The sequence below is a fragment of the Durio zibethinus genome, chromosome 25, assembly GCF_047325235.1.
Source record: "Durio zibethinus cultivar Kanyao isolate XHJ-2024 chromosome 25, ASM4732523v1, whole genome shotgun sequence".
NCBI lineage: Eukaryota > Viridiplantae > Streptophyta > Magnoliopsida > Malvales > Malvaceae > Durio > Durio zibethinus.
Window position 1 is genome coordinate 13,831,748 of NC_143186.1, and position 22,157 is coordinate 13,853,904.

The following is a 22,157-nucleotide window of genomic DNA, read 5'->3' on the forward strand; positions in this document are numbered from 1 at the left end:
TCTGCACACAACACTGGTAAAAATATAAGAATATATATGTTTTTGTAGTTTTATATATTGTAACATATGAAAAAAAAAAGTCAAAATTAAACTAAAAAAGCTTATTTAAACCAAATAGAAAAGGAAAAATAAATCCACCTTAAATGGAAGACCCTAAATAAAAGAGCAATAAAAAAAGTATTACTAAAGTCTGTGAAAAGATGAAATATTGTTTGGAAAATAAGTTGAATGGAAGAAAAAATAAATCTACCTTAAATGGAAGACCCTAAATGTAAGAGCAATAAAAGAGTAATGCTAAAGTCTATGAGAAGATGAAATATTGTTTGGAAAATAAGTTGAATGGGAAGCCAGTAAAGAATCAAGCTATATAATTTTATTTAATCCATAAATATATTTAAATAATAATTTTATCTATTAATTATCTTATATTTAAATTGATTTTTCATTTAAATCTTGATAAACTTTAATCCGTAAATATATTTAAATAATAATTTTATCTATAGATAATACCTAATCAGATAATAATATTTAAATTTTGGTGTTTTATATTTTTATCCTCCGAAAAGAAATATCTAATTAGATAATTACTTGATAACTCTAGACCTAAAAAATTCCATCAAAGTGACTAACATGGCTTATTAGAGTTTAAAAGTTATCTAACATAAATTTTCTTGTTACTGTTATTTAGATTTTCTTCTTATTGTTATTTAGTTATGAATTGTGATTTCATCTGCATAAATAAATTAAACAATTTTATTGAGTTTATTTTATTATTTGTTTTTAAATCATAATAAAAAAGATATTACCTTAAGTGGGTTCTAATTACATTTATTATGAATTGAGAAATAAAAAAAAAAAAAAAGATATGTTATAGCTAATTTGAAAAAAAAAAATCTTACCTGATAGAGTGAATAGTATGTTTAGTAAAATAATACCTATCATTAAAAAAAGTATATTAGTTTCTATAGCAAGAATAGACTAACAAAGAGAGATTAAATTAATAGTAAGAAAAATACATTTAGCTCATATACTTCATGGGACATTAGTAAAACTATTGTAGACACCCCAATCTATCTGGGGGTCTACAAGATCGACAATTAAAAAATTAAAAACAAATAAATAAAAATGAAAAAACAAAAAAAATGTGTTTGAATTTGCATAAAACTGGGCTGGTGGAGTTTGGATTGAATTTAAAGATTGAATTTCAATCACAAGAAGGAATTGAGATTGATCAGAAACTCTCCTGATCAATTCTTATAAATAAACGCTAGAATACATAAGAATGGGAGGAAAAAAATTGACAGCAGGCAAGAGAACGTGAAGCTACTAGCACCAAAAGAAGGCAAAAAAAAAAGAAAAGGAACCAAAAAGAAGACTAGGCAGCAAGAACAGAAGAAGCTAACAGGAACCAAAAAACAATGTAAGGCAATAGTGGAAAAGAACCACATGCGTATGGAGCAAGTGCCTTAGTGTGCTTTGATGCCTTAGTGTCATGTGATAGGCTAGCACATTGATTTGGTAGAATTTCATCCCAAAGGCTCACGTCAACTTTGGTACTTTTACTTGCTTTTTTTTTTTTTTCAAATTCTTTAATTGTTTGGTACTTATTTTTTTTCTCTTTATTTGATTGTTTATTCATTTGTTTTATTTTATGCATAATTATTTATTTATTCACTTTGTTTTATGGTTTTCATTATTTGATATTAAATTTAATAAAATAATAAAAAATAAAAATTTTGGGAATAAATATTAATCATCCAATGATGAAATTTATAAAAATTTCAAATAGCAAATTTTTATGAAATTCTTAAGTGAGAAATTTTGTTTAAATTTATCCCAAATGGTGGAATAATTTAGATAAAATTTCAATAACAATAATTAATATTTATTTTGAAACCAAAAAAAATTAAAAAATTAAAAATAATAAAAAATATAAAAATATAAAATTTTTGGAATTAAATACAAATTACCCAAGGATGAAATTCTTAGAAATTTCAAATGATAAATTTTTAAGAAATCTCTAGGTGAGAAATTTTATCTAAATTTGGCCCAAATGGTGGAATGATTTAGATGAAATTTGAATACAAGTAATTGTATTCTTTTTCAAATAAAAATTTAGATTGAAAATATTTGATAATTATCTAAATATGAGATTCTTAAAAATTTCAAATGGTAGATTTTTAATAAATCTCTAGGTAAGAGATTTACTCTAAATTTGACCCAAATTGAGAAATAATTTAGATGAAATTTCAATAAAAATAATTGTCATATTATTTTCTTTCCAAGAAAAAAAAAAAGAAATTTCTAAATAGGCCCAAATAGTGAAAATTTTATAAATTCAAAAGAAAAAATATTTCTAATTTGGCCCAAACAGTGGAATAATTAGATTTATTTTCAATGAAAATTGATATTAATAAATAATAATAAATAAATCTTTTTCTAATGACAGAGCATCTTCAAGAAATCAAATGGGATTCTTAAATACTTTTGAGGTGAGGAAGAATTTTTTTAGAGTATTACCAGATTGATGGAGAATCTTAAAAATTGTTTTCAATATTTAACATAAAATTTGAAGCCATTAGATTCTAAACCTTAGGATAAATTCAAAATAATATGGTACCATCCCTTAGATGGGCATGTGGGGGTGCTATAACTTTTCCCATATGTAACCGAACTCCTGAACTTTGTTCTGGTTAATAGACCCAAACCTATTCTTTTAGGGACCCTTAGTCAAGATTAGGAGTTCTTTAAAAGAATAGATTCCTTAGGTGACCAATCACACCTAATAAAATATTGGTGACCACTCCATTCATTTGTTAAATCTAGCTATAGATTTTTGGATCTATATGTTAGGACAACTATATAACTAAGAACTACCAACAAATTAAAGCTTTCCTGAAGTTGTTCTGTATTTATATCTTTTTTTTCCATATTTTCTTAAAATATAATATTAAAATTTTGTGGCAAATATTGACTTAAATTTAAATTTTATTTTAATTCAGATATATCTAAATCTATTTTTCAAAGTTGGTGGATTGTTTATTAAAATTATATTTATCTATAACTAATATATTTAAAAACTGGAGATAATATAAGGATTGTTTATAAAAAGAATTAAAGATATTAAATAATATTTTTAAAAATTATGATAAATTTAAATAATCATGTTAAGTGTAGATAAATTGAAAAAGATAAATCACTTTAAAATTGGTTTTAAATTGAGATGAGATGGGTACAGGAGAAAGATAATTCATTATAATTTAAATTGATTTATTAATTAAAATTTAAAATTTTAGATAATTTAATAATTTTAAAAATATATTTTTTATAAATAATTTAAAATTAATAAATATCTTATGTGTTATCATAATGAGAAGTTTTAAAAATTATCTTACATGTTAAAAAAAAAAGATATCCACGTAAGTATCTATATCAACAAATATTATCTGATAACTATGCATATTATAATATAATATAATATAATATAATATCTATGAGTTCTCTCTCCCTTTTTTCACTTGCAAAACTATTAGTTAGCTTAAGATTTGCATAGCTCTCATTTTTTGCATATGAAAATGGAGTTACATAATCTCCTTTTTCATAGAAGGAAAGATGCAATTCTACCTTGAGAGTATTTAATTTCTTTGTGCTTAAATAGGATGTTATAGTGAGTTTTTATGAGATAGATTGCTAAAAACAAAAGGAAATGTCAAAAAGAAATTCAAATATCAAATGTTTTTATAAAATTATAAGATAATTAGATAAATATTTTATATAGTATAAAAAAAAGATATATGTATTGGACAATTCTATTAATTTCTATTCTAAAGCAAGGTTATTTTCACTACTATTTTGTTTGTATTACCATATTATATTAGAGATATAAAAATACAAAAAAAAAAAAACCCACATACCTTCTCTAGATTTATCTCATTTTTTAGTTTTTATAATAATATCAAAAAGGATTTTTTTTCTCTTTTTTTTTTTGTCTATTATTCTTTACTTTCTAGGATATTTGAAAACTACATTCTATTGTCAATTCAATTTAAAAACTACATTATATCACAAGTTTCTTTTCTTTATATTACAAAAACCATCAATAGCGAGATCCACAATTTTTCACCTCCCTCCTCTTTTATCATTTACCATTTCCTTAACTACTCTTAGATTTGTCCATAAATATATTTCATTAGTACTTTTTTTATCAAAAGCTAATAATCTTATGATATGTTAGCAAAATGTTAGATTATTAATTTCAATAGTAGAGTTTAATCACTGACAGCATTTAGTACAATATTTTTCATGAATCTAAATAATAGTATTGAGGTTTGTAGATACTTGATTTTAGTTATTAATATTTTATTTTTATAAATTTATCTAAAATTATTAAAGTCGATGATAAATTAAACAGGAGAAAAGGTTGTTTTAGTGGATGTTTTTTACAAAACAATTATTCATTGAACAAGTATACACCTCGTTCACAAAATAGTTGTTCTATTTAAGAAACAACTTCTTTATGAAACATCTTAACAGAATAGTTGTTCTTGAAACAACTTCCTCAAGAAACAACACCAACATTTTTACCAAAAACTTTTTCACCAAAAGTTGCTTTACTAAGAGGCATTCCACAAAAAATGCTTCACCGAATATTGCTTTACTGAATGGAAAAGGTGAAAATAACTTCGAAATATGACAAGGTTCTTAGGTTAAATATCAAAATGTTTCAGAAAACTTGACTTGATGGATTAGATATTGAAATAGTTAAAAGATTTCCTCGTAACCTTTCCTAAAAATATGAGTGCTTCTCCCTTTCTTTTAGAACAAACAGTGAACTTTTATGTTCATTATGCCTATCACCAAAAGCTAATTAAACTCTTATTAACCAGTATATTAACACATTTTGTAACAGCCAATTCTGCCATTAGTCCCCATTATTCATATTTAATACATTAACATCTTTTATAATTGTCAATTTCACCATTATTGTTATTCAATACTCAAGATATGTAACTCATATTCTTGAAATCTATAAATAGAAGTTCTCACAATTCATTGAGGGATTTTTTAAGAGACTTTCGGCAAATTTGCTCAATTCTTTCTTAAATTTTCGCTGCTATACTCAATACTTTAAAATCTACACCAATTTTTATTTGCAATCTCCTAGCATATCATGTTCTACTTGTTTACAATGCTTCCTCATCTAAAAAAAACCCCTTGAGTCATTTTTATCCGCACGCATCTCTTTTATGTCTTTGCCAACTAGCATTTATTTTTATTGTCAAATTTGGTAAAATTGCAAAAGCATATAACTCGTATTCAATTTAATTTTGGTATAAGCGACAATTAGAATTAAGATGACATAAGTAGCTATCCCATAGGCTAGGATTGAGCTAGAATATCTTGCTTCATCCTTTTGAAGTTAATTAACTAGGGACCTATATATATACATACAAATATATATATATATATATATCTTTCCAATAAATTGAACAATAGTTGTTTAAATTTCACATATTGATGGATTTTAACATTATGCTAGATTTTAGGATATTTGCATTCATTCTTCAACTAATTTCATAAGTAATTAGTGAACACCATTATTATCTATAATTAGAATGAAGGAATCGAAACAATTTAAAAATGAATTTTCACTAAAAAAAAAAAAAGCAAGATCTTTGGGTAGAATCCATGTTAGATCACCAAATGTATTAGAAATTACTACCGATTCACTAGTTAAACTTACGGTTCTAGCAAGAGGAAAACTAGGAAAGGGACGAAAATTTTTTTGGCAAAGAAAAGTGGCGAAATTGAATTTAAATAGACAGCACTCAGATATATTGCATGGATCAAGATTAGATCGGTTCATGGATTGAGCTGCTTGTCAGACTTACAGATTGGGTTGTCCTCTGCCTTGGACAAAGAGTTTAACTTTAGGTCTAGCCTTGCTCGATTCGATTACTATTTTAATATAAAAATTAGTGTTTATTTAAATTTAATTTTAAATATATTTTAAAATATTAAATTATTTTAATATAAAAATAATTTTGAACAAATTGTTAAAATCATCAATCAAATTTCAATAAACATCTTTAATCAAGATTAAACCTATTTATAAATTAAGTAACCCGTTAAAATTTTTTAAGCTTGGCACGGCCTAGAATAGTATTTTATTAATAAAAATTTTTCTTATTTAGCTTAAATTTTAAAATATGTTTAAAAATATTAAAATATTAATATTAAAAATATATTTTAAATAATAATGGACTTGAATGAATTTTAATGGGTTGATCGAGCTTGGGCAAGCCTTTAAAAATGTCAACCTAGCCTGGAACCCAACCTTACTTATGTACATCTGTAATCAAGATAGGCCGATCATGATAAGCAACTTGTGTTACTTTGAAACAAAATAATGGAAAAGCATTTTATAGTCAAACATATATATATATATATGTATCATGATAACCATCTTGTGTTACTTTGAAACAAAATAATGGAAAAGCATTTTATAGTCAAACATATATATATTTATTTATTTATATATTTATATACATAAATATTTATTTATTTATACACACATTTGGGTACAATGAAGTTTAAGAGGAAACAAGGATTGAAATTATAAACTTCATCTATTTTTGAAGAGATGTAACAATTGTTGAGACTCTAAATCAAGATGATTTAAATCTAAAATCGATGAGAAGGGTGGATTCATATCTTTACAAGAAAAGGCAAATGACAGCTTGGGAAAGAAGATTTTTGACAACAAATCTTAAGCCTCCTATATTGGGAGAGAAAAGTTGGATTCTCAACCAAAATTTTGGTGTTCAAATGGAAGAAAAAAAGAGGAGAAAAGTTGATATACTCTCCCATTCCCATATGCTTTGTTGGGATTTCATTTTCCTTGGGATGCATGCATATAAAAGGCAATGGATGCTATTATTTGCTACAATAAAGAATACATATCATCAATCACAATCACCAAAAAGATTGAAGATTGAATGGGATTTTGGAATGATGGTAGAAGGAGAAAAAAAAGCAACCATTCTTTTATATTAAAAAAGAGTTTTTGCAAATATATTAATATAAAAAAAAAAAGAGCAAAAAAGTTGTGGCAGAAAAAGAAAAGAAAAGAATTACTGTGGTTTCTCTAGGAGAATCAATGCCTACCCATGACTATTGCATTGCATTAAAGTTGAGGAAATTGTAAGGCGGTAGTAGTCTTTCTTAGGATGGAATCTAAGCCAATAATTCTAAAGAAATGATGACTCAAAGCTGGCTATTGACCATGTAATAATTAATTAATATAAAAAGGTATTTGTGGTAGAGTTTTTAAACAATGAAAATTGTCAACATCCTCTTCCAATAAACCTATAATCAAAGGTTAATTCCATGTAGTGAAGGTTTAAAATATTCTTGGGACAAAAATGTGATCCACCTTTGTCATCCAAATCTTGAGAGATTTCAGATTGGTTAATTTTTTATTTTATAATATTGAACCATTAAGATTGATTTGATGCTCAAATTATTGGGAGCGGCAAACTTCGTCTATTGTCATGTTGATCCTTTCAAGGTTATGTTTAGATGCATGAATCGTATGTATATTGTTTCTTTGTTTACATAATTATTTAAGCAAATTAATTCAAACATTTTTTTCTGTTCATTATTCTCTTTGTCTTACGTTCTTTGTCTATCTTTTTTTTTTAAATGTTTCAAAATTATATCTTATTTTTTTTATTATCCAAAATTTAAATTTTAATTAAAATCAAAACTTTTTTTAAAAATTTCTTGAAAACAAATTTTTTGGTATAGAAGGAGTAGAATTTATTAAGAGATTTTTAGATTTTACCCAATACAATCATGTTTTGAGTAAGTTCAATTAAATTTATTTATTTCGAGTCTAAAAAATTCATTAAAAATTACATTCTCATATCTTTTCAACAAATTTGAATCCAGAGAGTCAAAAAATTAGCAAACTCTCTCATTATTTGGGTCAACATTTGTTTATATATATATATATATATATGATTTATTAATAAAGAAGTACAAAATAGAAAGGAAAGTTAATATTGAGTTGGGGGGTTGAAAACCCATAAAACCTACAAGCTAATATTTAGCTTACTGACCATTACAACTGTCCATGAACTATAATTTCAATTTTGTAACTTGTAACAAAATTCTAGGGTCTTATCTAGACAAATTTAACCTAAAAAAATCAAGTAAAGCTGTTAAAATTAATTTTGTTGTACAAGTAATCTAAAACTACTTGAACAAATATTTTGTGTTTCAGGCAGGACTAAAAATATATCTTAATTTTCCTTGATGTAATAGTCCTTAAATTTCATATTCAATTTCATTTCCCGTTGTCATTATCACTTGATATATTTTGGATAACATTTGATATACTTGGTATATTTCTCATTCATGTCTTTCATAGCGCATTCTAATGGGTTAAACCCAAATAATCATATGTAGGCCCAACGGATGGAATTCCATTGCCCCAATTAGTGAAAAGCAAAAAACAAAAAGCCCAATTTGCACCCCTTAAGAGAACAAAAATTGATAAGCCTAGACATTTGGCAATTGGTTTGTTGCATGAAAATATTGGGCCAATGGGTTATGTGATAATTCTCTAATTCTTCTCATCAACAATGTATAAAATATTTTTTTTGAGTAAATACATGAGAAATGGCATGGATAGTTAAATCTCGCTTTTCCTTTATTAGATAAATATTTATATGTATAACTAATTAAAAATGGTGTGTGTAACTGTGTATATATTCACACACATATAAATATACCTCCAAAATTAGAACTATATACAAAATAAATTCACAAATGTTTTATTCAATTACATAAAATTCAAGTGAATTTGGATTTGGTTTTAGTAGATCCCACGACTATAAATATAAGCATTACATATAAATTAATAAAAGTTTATTCATTTGAAAGGGCACAAGAGCAAAACACATGACAAAATATAATCTACTTCGAGTACTTAATATATCCCACAGATGTAGCATTCACATTTTTTATTAGTGTCCCAAGCAGTGGAGCAGTCAAGCATTTGAATGTGTCTTCCTTGTAAATGAAACCCAAACATTTGCAATCCTTGGTACATTTTTCTCTGCATTGTTCAACCTTCATTGGACCTTCACCATCATCCAAATATGTGTTCAAAAAGTGCTCCACCCCCACAATCTTGTAGTAATCAACCTTAGCTGCTGTCCCACAAGGTGCTAGCTTTGGTGGCTTACAGCTTTCACTCCATCCTACAAGACCTTTAGGACTCGGACAAGCCACACACATTCGCTTGTCACATAGCCCAAATGAGCCACATTTTGATGGCAAAGCACATTCCCTAATGAAGTAAGGTGAGAAAAAAGCAAAGGTCTCTTCCCATTTTAAGTAACTCACCGGGTCATAATATGTGAAAGCCCTCAGGTTTCCATCAGATCCGAGTCTTAAGAAAGAAATTGTGGCATTGTAGTTCAGTTTATTAAGGAAGGATTGGCCGCCTCCGCCTATAGGACGAACTTGAAGAAGTCGTCGACCACCGTTGCCTGCCGGAGAATTGCCCTGATGAGCTTGTAAATGTGTTGTCTGTAGGACTAACTCGTAAGCTGTCGCATTATCATTTTCAGGCACGGCATCAAATGTCACAATGTCTCCAAAGTCTTTTACTGGCCATCCCCCATAAATAAGTTGCCGACCTGAATTTTTTAAATACATGATGAACCCTTTACGGTCTAGTATCATAGTATAGGGTCCATCAGAGCCGTCCATGTCAGATGTTCGACTAACAAGCTTGTTTCGACCGTTGATTTTAACAGATTGACCCACCAATAAAGTATCAGTTGGGTAATCAAAACTTTGCCAAACAAATTTGCCATTTTTGTCAAATAGTACTAAGTTACCATTTGTTAGTAACTTAATGCCCGTGACACCTTTGTTAGCCGTGTTGGTTTGCCAAGCCACACGACCATCCGCATTCGCAAGCACGAAATTCCCGTCCTCGCCAAAGGTAAGAGTGGCGTTTTCGCGAACCGGATTGTTGCGGTTAGCGTCCCATACCCACCTCATTAGGCTTTCTTCGTTAGGAAAGCCAGCTCTAATGGCAAAAATAAAAGCATCAGGAGTGGTATTATAGAAGCAAAGGCGAAAAGGGGGTGCAAGAAAAGTGTAAACATCGTTTCGGATTACTCGGTAACTAGCATCGTATTCGATAATTCGATCTCCAAATTCACCCTGATTGATGAATTTGAAGGTCTGGTTTGCAGGTACTTTGGCTAGAGTAGTAGCAAAAGCAAAGAGAGAAAGGAAAATGAATTGAAAAAAAGGTCCAGATATTTTAGAAGCCATTGGTGCCCAAAATTTGTCTGTAGACTCTGGTTCGAATGAGATACTAGGACCGGTACATATACTGTGTAGGTAAGTAATACTTTTCAGAAGGAATTCAATGTGGCATTGAAAGTCAAGATAAGTAGGTTTGGCTGTTTACGGCGAAATTGGTCAAGTCAGGCATTTGGGCTTAGTGATCGTTATCAGATCCTGCCACAAAATATCCAATGTGCTCTTCTTGATTGAGATCTTAACACAAGTGTTTTGATTTAATTGGCAAAGTCGTTTTTATTGAGTGCGCATTACCAGAAATGCTCGTTAAAGCTAATATCAAATGCATAACAGTTCCTATAAAGTATAAATTCTGAGCTAGGAAAATTGATTTAAACGTAAAAAAACCTGATCAAAGAAAGTTAAAAATTAAAATTACTTAAATTTAAATTGATTTAATTTTAAAATTAAATAATTTAAATTTTAAATAATCCAAATACAAGTAATTTAAATATCTAAAAAATATAAATCCTGAACAATCCAAATTTAAAATAATTTAAACTTAAAATGACTCGAAATACAATACAAATTTTCCTAACTTGGAACACGCAACCTATCTATCCCAAATTAAGCTTCCTTAGAAAAACTTGATTCAAACTGCTGAATCAGCTCATTGGTGGAGTAAAATTTAACCATTCTTCTATAAAGTTTATACATCGAGGAACTGTATCGTAAGCAAATGGACCATAGATTTGGTGGAGGGAATTATCTTTGATATCCATCATTGTTTGGAATCGGAAAGCATATGCTACAGAAGCTATGGTCCACCGCATTGAAAATCTGTCCTATTTCATCTTCAATTTGCTGCATTTCTGGTAAAAATTTAATAATGTACCATTAAATAAAGAGACCCTACATTTAGTCTTATCGGCAAAAAGATAAGCACACCTCTGGTGATCTGCCTATACCATATTTTTGCAAATGCAAAACATGAAAATATCTAAATCTAACTAACTTGATATGAATCATTTACAAGTTTACTTTTTTACCAAAAAAAAAATTTTAAGAGTCTAGTTATAGAACGTAAACTCAATCAATGAAAGGACTCTTACCGTGCTTTCAAACGGAACCTAAATAAACTGTTTCAATCAATATTTCAATCAAGATATCCTAACTAAGTTCTAAAATTTAATGGTAAAAAAAATCCAGCTTGACCAAAAAAAAAAAAAAGACTTTTATACAATTGTGGTTCATAAGGGAAAAAATTGCTTTATTTAATGAAGTTTATAAGGTTAAAGCTATGTGAAGAAATTAAGTGAAGAATTTTAAAAAAAATGTGAAAAAATAGGTAGAAAAGTTACATTTAATTTTTTAGTGGTATTTTTATGTTGTTTGAAATGAAATTATTTATATGTTTCTTTTTTATTTACTTGTTATTTTTGGTGTTTTTATCATTGCATCCAATTCAGTTGATACTTGATGCCACTTAACTCGTAGTGATGACAGTAAACTCAGTTACATATTTTATAAATACTATAGATAATTGAAAATATTTTTTAAGATTATTTTATATTGAGATTAATGTTATGAAAGACTTTTGAATTATAATAAAATATTTAATAAAATAGTTAAATTTTAAAAATTTTTAATATAATATATGAATTATGAATTTTTAATATGTTTAATTTTAAATAATGATATTTTACACACAAAAAACCTTCAAATATCTTATTAATTAATAAATTTATAATTTATATATCATATTATATATTTTTAAAATTTAAATATCACATTAAATATTTTGTTATAATTTAGAAAGCATTCTTAATATTATCCCTTTACATTAATTCATTTATACTTAAAATGTAAACATAACTTAATTTTTTATATTTTTCTTTGTCGACAATAATATTGTAACCTCTCTCTTCTTTTCCTTCCTATGGGCCAAATGGAACCCTTCTTTGTTTCGAATTTCTTGACCTGATTTAAAGTGTCTATAGGTCGAGTTGAATAGAGACAAGTCTGGCTGACTTTAAAAAATCTTTATTGAAAGTTAGACCCAACCCAAAGAGACCAATAGAATTGATTTTTTTAAAATATATAATAAAATAGTTAAAATATTTAAATATTAATATTCAAATATTTTAAATATATTTTAAAATTAAAATCAAGTAAAAAAATTATTAATTTTTTAACATTTTGAGTCAAATTAAACTCAAGTTTCGAATCTCTTATCTAAGATCCATCCGAACTATAAATCTAATTTCAAGTCCTATCCAATCCAAAGACTCAAAGCATCTAATTAAGTTTTAAATTTAGATTGAATTTAAATTTGGTTTCATTTAAAAAAAAAGATATATTTTTAAATAAATTTAAGAGAAATGTAAAAGTATATAATTCATTAATGCATATATTTATATTTAATATTATTATAAATGTAATCGATCGAATTTAAGTTAATACAATATTAAACTCGAGCTCAATTCAAAATTTTAAGTTTGAAATTTGATTTGAACTCAATCAAATTTTATTTTTTTAGCTTAAATTTGATTTGAAATAAAAATTACATTACTTGAATTCATTCGATTAATTTCGATTAATATATAAAAATAAACATAATTTTTATATTCGATAAAAATTCGATTATTTATACTCAAATTCAAATTTAAAATATTTTATTAATTAAAATAATAAAAATATATTTAAATATAAAAACTCAATTAAATTCTTAAATTATTTTAACCGAATATAAAAATATTAAAACTTAACTCGATGAATAAATTAGATTACTCGAATTCAAGTTTGATTCGATAATAATCAAATTAAATTTAAATTTTAATTAAATTAAATTTAAATAATTTATAAATATTAATAAATTATTTACATTTTTAAACATTATATATAATAAAATATATAGTTCAATCTATCTCTATAAAATGAAATATTTAACAATTTATCAAGTCAAAGTCAAGTTTTTGAATATTTATTTACTCCAACTAGAAGCTTACGCAACTTATCCAATTCTCACATACCTTTATTACCTTTGTCTTATGCACTCTTATTTATTTCGAAAACGACTTCAATTTCGCCAAAAAGGGGCAGGAATAGGAAAGCAACCTCAACAATTTGATCCAGTGCTCCTAACATTATCCAAGTCAATTTTGTCAAACGAAAATTCGAAATCAAAACTAGATATGTCCACGTGAATTTTCGAAAGCCTTATTCGGCCGGCTCTATAAAATATTTTATTATTAAATAATTAATTTTTATTTATATAAAAATATATTTGATGTTAAATGTAAATAAAATAACATTAAATGAACTTTAATGAGCGGATCAGAACTTGAATGAACTTTAATGCATTACCTAAACCTTGATACTAAATACTTGTCAAGGGCCCCGTAGGAGTGCCCAGGCGTGGCTCTCAATTGCTTATCTTTTGGCCTGCCATAGAAATAATTGCAGCACAGCTAAGCTGTCCCCATGTAATTTCAAAGCCATCAGAAAAGACTCGATCAAGTTGTTGCCTGGTCGCGTTGGATCCACTGTTTTTTTTCCCTTGTTTTTCGATCAATGAAAACAAAAAACAATAATGTCCAGCCAACAGGTTGAGCTCAAAGTTGTTTTGCTTGCGAGTCACAATTCAAAGTTTTAAGGGTACGATTTTTAATTTTAATAATTTAAAATTATTTTTATCAAAACAAAGAATTTACCAATCGAGTAAATTTCTTATTCATTTAATTATTAAGATTTTTGACATTCAAAAAAATAAATGTAAAAACGAAGTTGAAAAATAATCTGACAGATACATCATACATGCACGTAACTGTGGCATATAAAATATTGTTTTTTAGAAAATTGCAGAAGCTTTTTTGAGCGTCTCACCTTCTAATTTGGTCATTTGAGGGAAAAAATGATTGATACTTGGCTTGGATCCTTTTCAATCGCAGACGCCTTTTCACAATTATTAAAATGGCGGGCCTTGATGTTTTGAGACAGAATATGACAGCAAGAGGCCCACAAACCAGCATTTGGTCAAACAAACTTTAATTATCTTTATTAAATGAAGATAATGGTTTTTTTAATGCTAAAAAATTCTCCCAACCCTCTTATAGCTCGTAGATGAACTCACTCTATATTCAATTTGATGCAACATTTTTTACTTCTAAAGTTTACCATTGATATCATAGATGTGGTAAATGATAAATGACTTGTGAATGATATAAAATTTGAAACAAAAATTGAGAGGGTGATTGTTGTAAAATTTTAAACTTAAAAATTTATAACCTAATTTAGCGTGATGTTAAAATTATCAAATTCATTTGAATTTGATAATTTTAACATATATAATCATTTTTTATCTCAAAATTATAATTTTTTTATATTTAAAAATTATTTAAATTTGATTCAATTTATTAATCTTGTTGTATATTAAGATATACAATTTGTGTTTAATTTTTTTTCTCAATTGCATTTTTTTTCTTTACAATTGAATCAACATTCAAGTTTATTAATCATTCATTCGATTTTTATGTGAAAAATGTATTAAAATTTAATTATAAGTAATTGATCTCTTTTCTATCTGTTTAAACTTTTAAGACTATTGATAGCTCAAATTATGAAAACTAATTTAACATTTAATTCAACGAATTGGAAAGGAAAATTGTTCAGTTGGTGCTGATGTTTTTCAGAGTGATTGTAATTCAATTGCAGCAGCCTTTATTTTAACCCTGGCTGAAAAATCCCTTAACTTCCAGAATTAGCAATGTTAACATCAACCGCAGTTCTTGCATTATTCTATTTTTATTTTATGGTAAAAGGTCAAACATTGTGGATCAGATCTGACCTGATAAGGTCAAACATTGTGGATCAGATTTGACGTGACACACAACATTTAGTGGAAGGAAAAGATTTTTTTTTTTTTTCAAACTGTCCAATATCCAAAGTGCCCTCATGGACGCATTTTAAATGTAGACCTGTCTGGCTGCTTCAGCTCCACATCTTGCCAAGCTAACAAATTTAATAGCTAATGTCTATTTCTCCTTCTTTCACCATGTCATTGCTGTCTTTGGTGTCCTTCTTCTTGCTCTTTTCTTTCAATGTCAGAGCTGCTGTCCCTCCCTCAGCTACATTTAAGTTTGTCAATGACGGGGAATTTGGGCCATTTGTGGTTGAATATCTTGGGGATTACCGTGTCTTAAGTATAGCTAATGCTCCATTCCAACTTGCCTTTTATAACACAACCCCTAATGCCTTCACCCTTGCGTTACGCATGGCTACCACACGTTCCGAATCACTATTCCGTTGGGTTTGGGAAGCCAACCGGGGAAACCCTGTTCGAGAGAACGCCACGTTCTCCCTCAGGACTGATGGAAATCTTGTCTTGGCCGATGCCGATGGCCGGATTGCTTGGCAAAGTAACACTGCCAACAAAGGTGTAGTAGGGTTCAAATTGTTGTCAAATGGTAACATGGTACTACATGACTCCAAGGGCAAGTTTATTTGGCAAAGCTTTGATCATCCAACCGATACACTCTTGGTGGGTCAGTCTCTTCGAGTTGGAGGCCCTACAAAGCTTGTGAGCCGGGCTTCTGCCCAAAATAATGTTGACGGGGCTTATAGCTTGGTGATGGAGCCCAAAGGGTTGGTTTTGCAGTACAAGGGCTCGAACTCTCCTAAGCCACTTGTCTACTTCAAATCATCTGTTTGGCCCAGTAGCCAAGATGGTACTTTACAGTCTGTGATACTAAATGTTGAGTCTACTAATGATGGCTTTGCTTATAATATTCTTCTAGATTATACTGTGGCTAATTCCTCCTTCGGCACCGGAAATCTAATATTGACTAGGCCAAAATACAACAGCACACTGTCGATTCTTAGGCTCGGGATAGACGGAAACCTGAGGGTTTTTACCTACAATGACAAGGTTGATTCACAAGCATGGGAAGAGACATTTACTCTCTTCTCTAGGGACTCAATATGGGGTTCAGAATGTGAATTGCCAGAGAGGTGTGGGAACTTTGGGCTTTGTGAGGAGAACCAGTGTGTTGCTTGCCCATCGCCAAATGGATTATTGGGTTGGAGCAAGAATTGTCAGCCCGAGAAGCTTACCTCTTGTAGGCCTAATGATTCGGGCTTCTACAAGCTTGAAGGAGTCAATCATTTCATGAGCCAGTACAATGAAGGACAAGGGCCCATGAAGGAGAGTGATTGTGGGAGGAAATGCACTTCGGATTGCAAGTGTTTGGGGTACTTCTACCACAGGGAAGCATCCAAATGTTGGACTGCTAACGAGTTGAAAACCTTGGCTAAAACCTCTAACTCTTCACACGTTGGTTTTATAAAGACACCCAAAAAGTGATGAAGCGTAAGAGCCAGCCAAAGTAGAAAGCCGAAGCTGAACTTTGCACTTTGTTTGCAGTTCCTCACCTTCTCCCTATTGTATTTTCCAGTTTTTCCTCCTTTTTTTTTTTTTTGTCTGCTAATAAACGAATGCATGTTTGAATCATCCCAAAAGAAGTGACTGTGTGAAGAGTTCATGTTTCTTGAAATGTTTTGAGATTGATATAATTTTATGATACTTAAGTTTGACCATAGCAAAATCTACATAACATTAAATTTAATCTACTTGAATTACAGATTACATGTAGGATGACAAATTTTACTAAAACCAATAGAAAGTATAAAGTATCTGTAGTTATCTGTAACTCCGGTAGTGAATCATGAACTCTGCAACTTGATTAAGTAGGTTAAATAAGAACCACCTTTTTGAAATCTTGTGACTTTCTGTTACATTATAAAAAATTTTTTGGGAAGCTTACTGTCCAGAGTTGCCAAATCCTAGAAATTGATCAACAACTTTTGCAACAGAGTTGGCCAAGCTGTCTGCAGCTTCTTGTGTGGACGCCTCTGCATAAACACGAATGACATCTTCTGTACCTGATGGCCGTATGAAACACCGGCCTTTAGGGTACTTTGCTGCATTTCATATAAAGATTTTTAAAAGTGGTTAATAGACATGTGGCCTCAAAAAGATTTAAGAGGAGATCATGCCCTTAGGACAGATGTTAACTGAATAATGTAAATGAAATTACAAAAAAAAAAAAAAAAAAAAAAAGGAAAAGAAAAGTAATGAAACTACTAGGATACTGAGAATATGCACAAAAACATGCATCAGGAAAAGATCAATAACAAAATATTACCAGTTTCAGCATCAATGGCTTCTTGAATGCCAGGGGGGCTCACAACCACAGTCTCCGCATTTGCTGTGACAACAGCTGTTCTGTCTACGACTTTGACCTGAAACAATCAATGGAAGCATTAATGAGCATGAGCATTGCTAATGTAAAGCTAAAGGAAGGCAAAGTTTACTTGCAAAACAATATCAAGTGAACCCAGCATGCAGAATCAGCTGTATCCAGGATTTCCTTCTTTCTCTTTTTGATGTAATAAATCTAAGAATTTTAAGCGAATGTCACATTAGACAAAATTTACTAGTTTTTGTTATAAGTCATGTCAAACCTCAACCTTTCTTTCCATCACCTAGCTAAACTGATAATCATGAGGATTATATGCAGCATTTTCAATCTTCACATACATGAATCATCTTTTCTCCCTTGTATGGGAAAAATAAAATGATGCCTACCTCTTCAACCAACATCAAGAGAAGCATGCCGAACAAATATTCACAATTTAGAAAGGGTTTTAGGTGTACGGTGCAAAAAAGCCCTTATTCAAAACATTCCAGATTGCAAATTTACATAGAACTAGTGAGAAAGGGTAGATATGGTTCCTGCTACACTTGAGAAAGACTTTTCTTTTTTTTTTTTTCTCCAAGAGTAATAAAGGAATCTGACCTTAAGCTGTCGACTAGGTAAATCTTGGTAAAGTTCATTCCATTTATGTATCGACCAACCCTTATGTTGCAAAATAGCCTCAACCAAAAGCAAACAACTCAAAGCATCTCCAACAGCTTGATTGATCAAATTACTGATTGAGAGTAGTCTTAAAGCAGCTTTCTGCTGTTCAGATCCTGAAAAAGATGGCATAATACGTAATAAACTATCATGGATAATTCTTGGAAAGAAAAAGACATCATTCAGAAATAACCTTCAGACACCAAACCGAGCTCATTTTTCCTAGCCTCTAACCAAGATAAGTAAGATTCTGAGAACAAGATAGTCCCATGACCATTGGCTTCAAAATAGATTCCAATATCAAATTGAGCAGCTTTCTCATGTAAGTGTTTTACCCCTGTAGGAGTAGAAATGACTTCTAAACCCAACTGTTTGAGATAATCGGTGGATGCTCCATTTGCATAAGCTGTTTGTACAATGCCAAGACGAGCTTGAAAATTACTATTTGATTTTTCATTGCCCTCCTTGGTCAGAATACTTTGCTGCTCCTTGATGAATAATGCAAACAAGGATAATATTTTGTCCCCATCAACAAGATCAATTTTGCTATTACCACTGGTTGGTACTAAAAAATATACAAGGCGATCAGCATCACCATCCAAACTTGCACACCTAATAAATAAAAAATTTCAGATCCTCCCACCATAAGCAAAAAATTCAGCACAAGAACTGAATTTAACATACATCACATATATCAAAAGCAAGTATCACACTGAAAACACCATAAAAAATCTTCATGAATAAACCATGCAAACTAGCTCTTATGCTACTTAGTGAACGATCAAGTGCCTAGTAGTAATCACTTCATTAAGCAGTGCTAATATGCCACTTATCAAACTATTGAAAAAGTGCCAATAAAAATGACATGAAATATCACACATATCAATTATAGAAAGAATTGACTATGACTTCAAATTAGTTCCATGTTTAGTTGTTATCTTGTGTACCATATACACTTGCTAGAACGAATTGCAATTAAAATGTACGTTTAACCTTCAATTTAATGAGAGGCAAGAATAACCAGCTTCTAATCAGTTAAAAACTGTAACTAATTTACCCCCAAATATGAAGAGACGCGCACCTTATTCCAACATCATCGGAACCAAATCCACGTGGAACAACCTTCTCTTTCTGTACAAAATCAGCACCAACCCCATCATTCAGTAGACCGCCACCTTTGCCAAAATTACGAACCTCCATAACTAAACCAGTCAACATATTTTTCAAAACTTCAAGTTTATCTCCACCCACACCATCAGCCCCATCAACCACCACTGTGTTGTCAGTCTTGTTGCATTTGGTTTCATTTGGGATCAAGTCTATCAAGCACCTAAACAATAATGTAAATAGTATAATTTCAGATTAAATAAATGGCTAAAAAACCCCTTAAGCTCTAACTAACCTGAATGAGCTTGAAATTTGTTCAAAGTAGGCAGGCTCTGTCGCTTTCAGGCCTTTATTCCTAGCACGAACCATCCAATGCAGCTGTGGGGTTGTTAAAATTCCCAAATCAAGTGCAATAGCTCCAAAAATTGAACTTATTCCCTAAAAATGGACAGATATATTTAACATTACAAAGAAAATTATCAGAGTTTCTGCAATACCATGGTGATTGAAAGAAGAGATACCTGCTTTGCAGCTTCCAGGAGAGATTGTCCACTAGGCCGTGTGTCTCTTCCCAACAATATCTTTGCTGATTGCACTCCATCTAACGGGATGTTTTCCTTCTTTACAAATTCTGTTATGAGCTGTTTTAAGCAACAAACAATAAATAAGTATAATAGCATCTCCTGACTCATTTAGTTATTTAGACCACAGAGAATTTAAATCCCTCTTCAAACTCAATTTCTATTTCCCCAGAATTTCCTCTCCATTTATTTAAATAGACAACAAACATTAAAACTTAGAAGAAAAAGAAGTAGAAATTGTTTTTTATCATTTTGGGCTTAAAGAAAACAACTACCCTGTCAGTTCACAATAGCCCATCAAATAAACGTCAAAGCTTTGCCATGTACTCACAGCTTAAAGATTGCAGAAAATTAGAAATATGAAATTGGTTTGTTCAGGTAGCATGCACTCACAGCTTCATAGCTCTTAAGTAGATACTTCCACCAGAACCCCTCCCCCTTTTAGTTCTCCATCCCCACCCTCTGCAGATACAGATCCATTCAGATATAGCATGTCCTTTACTATGACTTTAACTCATCCTCCACCCTTCCCTCCAAACTGAAGCCCATCCGAAGTACCATTACCCTTACTACCACCCTTACTCTCATAACTCAATGGCTCAGACAAAGTTGACCAGCAATAAACATCACTAACCCAAAAGCTTGTCTTATTATTTTTCAGACTTGAAGCTCCCCGGCCACCATGTCCTCCAACAGCTCCATCAATACCATCAGGTGTACCACTAGTCCGAGGACATGTACCAGCCAAGGAATTGTGACCAACAGTTAAATTGAAAAATAAATTACTACTGAACCAGCAATAATGGCTACATATTGGCCCACATCTAAATTGCCAGACATATTGAAAGTAACCATACACCCTTCTGTAGGGCACTTGATTGAAACATGGAGAAATATCTCCCAAGTTTCCCGTACCATAAATGTAAAGATCAGAACTCAAATACAAGTTAAATTGCCAGACATATTGAAAGTAACCATAAACCCTTCTTGCATCTCACAATTTCACAAGAATCATTAGGTCTTAGGTTTAAGCGTTACGTTAAACAGGCTTGCTCTAGCTTTATACTGGATTTGCTCCAGATACATGCTGGCTTTTCAGTTTATCTTAAATGGTTTTCTTCTTCTAGTAAGGACTTGTTTGGTTAATTATATTCATAATGTCAATGTGTATTCTCGTCAGGGAAGAGAAAAAGAAAAAAAAAACTATTGCTTCTTCTAGAAGCACCCAACGGAAACCATCAGGAAAAATTGCAAATTCATCTAAAAATCGCCAATTCCCACTCTCTTTCAACAATAATTTCAATAAATAACTATAAAACAAATAAAACCCACATCCAAAAACATAAAAAGTCACTCACTGAGAGGAGAGGTTCAGGAGTTTGGGCATTGGCAAGTTGATCAGCAAACGGTTCCCATTCTTGAGAGAGCATTCCACCACTTGGGTCAACAATTTTGATTCCATTGTCAGTAACTTTATTGTGTGAAGCCGTGATCATCAATCCAACCACTGATTGAGTTTTGAGTGATCTTAAAGCAGCCAATATCCCAACTCTGTAAACTGTTGATTTTAGGATTGATGCATCTGCCCTGAACCCTGCTGTCCCATATGATAGCTTTACTCCTAAACACAAAAACCCAAAAAATGGTCTTTTGTTAGTAACAGAAATTAAAACAATGCCTTTTGGTTTTAAAGGAAAGGAAAGGAAAGACCTTGAGGAGGAGGAAAGAGAGAGGAGGATTTGAGAAGAAGTGAGCTTTGTTCTTCTTTCATGGTGTCAGAGAATCAAATTTTTGTGCTGAAAAAATCCTGGGTTTGATTAAAATTCAATCTTAAATTTTAAAAAAAAAAAACAAAAAATTTTAATTCAATAAATGACTTGAAAAACAAAAATGAATCTTGAAAATTTTAAGAAGAACAGTAAGTGAGAATTTCTCACAGAAGGTTTAAAACGGCAAGCCGTTGACCGAAAGGGAAAGGAAATAGTTTGGGCTGAGTGTATAGGCCGAGACAGGAGTAGGGCCGCAATAGTTGTGGACACAACCAGGCCCAGATATAGAAGAAAAAAGAAAAAGAATCAAAAAGAGAAATATAAAATTTTGCTCTAATTTTAAAATGTGTCATTCCCATTTTTACCACATATTTTTATTTCAATTACATAATTTTAATTAGTGTTTTTATTCTGATTAAAGCACCAAACAAAACCTACTATAGCTATCAGCTTAA

At 30.1% G+C, this 22,157-nt stretch overlaps 3 protein-coding genes across 3 annotated transcripts; 1 reads left to right on the top strand and 2 right to left on the bottom strand.

Moving 5' to 3' along the window:
• Positions 1 to 8,919: 8,919 nt before the first annotated feature.
• Positions 8,920 to 10,404, bottom strand: LOC111275908 (EP1-like glycoprotein 2). Its single transcript, XM_022861537.2, has one exon. The coding sequence runs from the start codon at positions 10,357 to 10,359 to the stop codon at positions 8,983 to 8,985; it is 1,377 nt and encodes a 458-aa protein (XP_022717272.1). The 5' UTR covers positions 10,360 to 10,404; the 3' UTR covers positions 8,920 to 8,982.
• Positions 10,405 to 15,311: 4,907 nt separating this feature from the next.
• On the top strand, positions 15,312 to 16,907 carry LOC111275907 (epidermis-specific secreted glycoprotein EP1-like). The gene has a single exon (XM_022861535.2). The coding sequence runs from the start codon at positions 15,359 to 15,361 to the stop codon at positions 16,688 to 16,690; it is 1,332 nt and encodes a 443-aa protein (XP_022717270.2). The 5' UTR covers positions 15,312 to 15,358; the 3' UTR covers positions 16,691 to 16,907.
• On the bottom strand, positions 16,871 to 21,882 carry LOC111275906 (phosphoacetylglucosamine mutase-like). The gene is made up of 9 exons (XM_022861534.2): positions 21,644 to 21,882; positions 21,292 to 21,554; positions 19,874 to 19,993; positions 19,648 to 19,790; positions 19,327 to 19,575; positions 18,439 to 18,857; positions 18,186 to 18,361; positions 17,532 to 17,628; positions 16,871 to 17,307 (listed from the first exon to the last, which is right to left on the bottom strand). Exons 1-9 carry the CDS (start codon positions 21,702 to 21,704, stop codon positions 17,147 to 17,149), a joined length of 1,689 nt encoding a protein of 562 aa, XP_022717269.2. The 5' UTR covers positions 21,705 to 21,882; the 3' UTR covers positions 16,871 to 17,146.
• Positions 21,883 to 22,157: the final 275 nt, after the last annotated feature.